General features: G+C 34.2%; 1 protein-coding gene across 1 annotated transcript; it reads right to left on the bottom strand.

The window, feature by feature from the left end:
• Nucleotides 1-485: 485 nt before the first annotated feature.
• Nucleotides 486-2,427, bottom strand: LOC124821090 (uncharacterized). The gene is made up of 5 exons (XM_088091716.1): nt 2,165-2,427; nt 1,973-2,066; nt 1,349-1,818; nt 974-1,235; nt 486-870 (listed from the first exon to the last, which is right to left on the bottom strand). The coding sequence occupies exons 1-5, from the start codon at nt 2,168-2,170 to the stop codon at nt 851-853; spliced, it is 852 nt and encodes a 283-aa protein (XP_087947842.1). The 5' UTR covers nt 2,171-2,427; the 3' UTR covers nt 486-850.
• Nucleotides 2,428-3,055: the final 628 nt, after the last annotated feature.

Consider the following 3,055-nt stretch of genomic DNA (forward strand, 5'->3'; position numbering starts at 1 on the left):
TTATTTAAGATGTGATATTTAATTTATATTTTAAATTTTTTTAATACAAAAGTACATTTTTTTAAGGAGTGGTAAAGCAAATGGTGCAATATATATGGTCCATGTGTTAATTCCAAAATACTTTTGGGTATGTGTATGGTCATTCAATATATCAACACAAAGCAATGTAGGTAGAGATGATAAAAGTGAACATCTATACAGAAATCTCGTAATTTTTTTTATTGAAAGTAATAGTTTTAATATTATATTAAAGTTGATGATAATTTATAATTTCGAATGTGACTTTTAACTTGTATTTAAATTTTTAATACAAAAGTATTCTTTTTAGGAGGGGAAAAGCAATATTGTGAAATATATATGGCTAATCTCAAAATTACAACAAACCAACTTTCGAGCTCTTGCATTTAACAGAGATGTTTGTTATATGAATATATTAAAAAACATTAATGTTGGTTACACATGACTTGTATACTAATAGCATAAACTTGAGAAAATGATCAATGGCGATTATAAGAGATTTACAGGAAAAAGTGGTTCCATCTACATTAATTAGTTGAGTCAACACGTAATTAATTAATACTCCTAATAATGCAGACAGCAAACATTCTCATGTCATGGCCATGGGCATTTGATCTGTTTGATCACCATCTAGCACATTCAGATGATTAATTACTCTCTTTTCCTTATGCCTCTTGATCTCTCTATCTTTAGTTAAGTTACATAAAATCTCTAGAAATATCTCAGAAAATAATCCATGATGAACATGACACATTTTAGAGCATTAACTTGTGATGTAGTTTGCCACCTAACACTTCACCACACATGCAATATCCCCTTCAGCCTCATTCTTTCACAGTTCCAGCACCACAACTGCTCATTAAACAGAAAATATATGGTGAAGATAAAGATGAAGCTTATGATCTTAGAATGAAAATGAAGAAAATGAAAATATGTATAGAGAGATGTGGCATACATTCAGAGTCTGTTGTGATCCAGTTTCCTTTTCTGGCAGATTTATTGTGGACAGTGTGTTCGGGAGGGATGGATAAAGTGGAAGTTGAAATTTGGTTAAATCCATTTTTTGATGAGGAAGCTATTGAGATTGCTGAGTAAACAGAGGAAGTGGTGGAGCAGCTTTCCACATCCCATCTGAAACTGATCTTGGGTGACTCGGTGCATCCTTGATCATCATCTGGAATTGCTTTCAGGTTTCCACGCCTTCTGAACATTAAAACCTGACAACATTTTCAAGATCAATTCAACTGAGAAACAGAGATTAAGGTTGTGTTTTGATCAAAGTAATAAAATAAAATAAAAGGGTCATTTTAGAGATTTAAAAATAGTTCACCTTTCTTCCATTGAATTTCCCTCCTTTCTCTGACTTGGAAGAAGCAGCCCATCTGAGTAGCTCTTTCATTCTTGACATTGGCTTTTTCTTGTTTTGATCTTTAGTTTCTGTGGCATCATCACCACATTGGTCTTTTCTTTCAGCTGAGGATGACAACGGTGCCTCACTTATGGGCAAAACCTTGTTTCCAACATGGCTACCCGAATCTGCCTTGTTAGCACTTCCAACATCTTTGGATGCCTCTTCTTTCTTCATCTTCATGAAGTACAGAAACTGTTTGCTGTTAAAGCTTCCTAGCCTCTTCAAGTTGAGAGTGCTGTAAAAGAAAGCTTTTGGAATGTCTTTTCTGTATACAAAAGTGAATATCTTAAAGTTCTTGCAACCAGGCGTGCCCCATTTGTTCCTTCTTCCTCTTTTCTGTGATCCCTCACGCTTCAGCAGATTTACCTCTTTCCCTTTACCATTTTTCCCTGAAAAAGAAGCAGATACATTTGTATCAAGATTCTTCATTCATCACACCAAAATCATATAAAGAAGTTCATATGAAACAAGTAAGAGTTGAGAAATTAAGCAGTAGTATAGTGACTGTAACTTTTAAGAATAAGAAAGAGTTCATTTTAGTACCACTGGTATCTTCCCTTTTGGGAGGGATACTGAAGTTGCTGCTGCTCCTCTTTCTTTCTTGCTCATGTGCACCTTTAAAGAGCCATTGAAGAATCTGATATGTATCACACACCAAAAGAGGTGTTAGCCTTGATGTGAATAATGCATGCTGTAGATTCCACTATATATATTATGATCACATAACAATCATACCTGCATGCCTACAGAGGATACTTTGTTCCAACTTTTTATAAAAAATATAAATATTTGTCTGTGTTTGTGGGTCTGTGTGATGACTGTACCAGTCAAATGAACAGGTTTGCAGATCTATCTGTGCTGTCTGGATGCCAAAGATTCCTGTCTACTCTATGAGTCCTTTGGTGAGATAAGACAAACAAGATTGCAGTGAATCTAAGGATGATGGTGAGACAACCAGGCTGTGAATGGGGAATAGTTGGCTTCTGATTCTTTGTAACATGGGGCTTAATGCCTTATTATATATATAAATAACATGATCAAGTGGCACATACTAAGGTTAAACCACTTCAAATTTCATATTAATCAATTAAGAAACAACATGTTTCAGTGCAGCCTCTGCGGCTGTGTTCTTGGCCATACATTTTTGTGTGTCTCTCAGATGTTTGGACCCCATCTTTGAAGTTCCACCAATTGGAGATTTCTTTAATAGGCTACTTTCAAATGAAGGTGGTGCAGAGTTAGCATGGAATTCTACCTTTTTTTGAGACTAAAATGATGAATTGTTTAGCAATCCACTTAATGTTGCTTGAAACAAAAAGCTTCTTGCAATAGGGTAAGAATAAAAGAATGAAACAAGCAACATTAAATGTCATTTGTTTGAACCAAGATTACTTGATCATCTCTTTCTACTTGTCCTTTCAGCTATGCACAAGTATCAATATGCCTTTTAAGGCCTTCCAATATATAAATAATGATAATAGTAATACGTTTTTTTAATATTATTCTCAGCATATTTTTGTTCAGAGATGATATATAGGCACTTTAATATATCATACACTTCATCAAACTTGTGCTCTTTTTTCTATTCTGTTATTCGATATTAGATTTCTGTGAACCCATCTTCTT

The sequence above is a fragment of the Vigna umbellata genome, chromosome 5, assembly GCF_029865625.1.
Source record: "Vigna umbellata cultivar VRB3 chromosome 5, Vumbellata_1.0, whole genome shotgun sequence".
In the NCBI taxonomy this organism is placed as follows: Eukaryota; Viridiplantae; Streptophyta; class Magnoliopsida; order Fabales; family Fabaceae; genus Vigna; species Vigna umbellata.

What these genes read in the sequence shown, in the direction of transcription:
- LOC124821090 (XM_088091716.1), bottom strand. An exon ending in GGAAATTCAATGGAAGAAAG is followed by an intron (nt 1,236 to 1,348) that starts GTGAACTATTTT and finishes AAATGTTGTCAG; the next exon opens with GTTTTAATGTTCAGAAGGCG. An exon ending in GATCACAACAGACTCTGAAT is followed by an intron (nt 871 to 973) that starts GTATGCCACATC and finishes TTTAATGAGCAG; the next exon opens with TTGTGGTGCTGGAACTGTGA.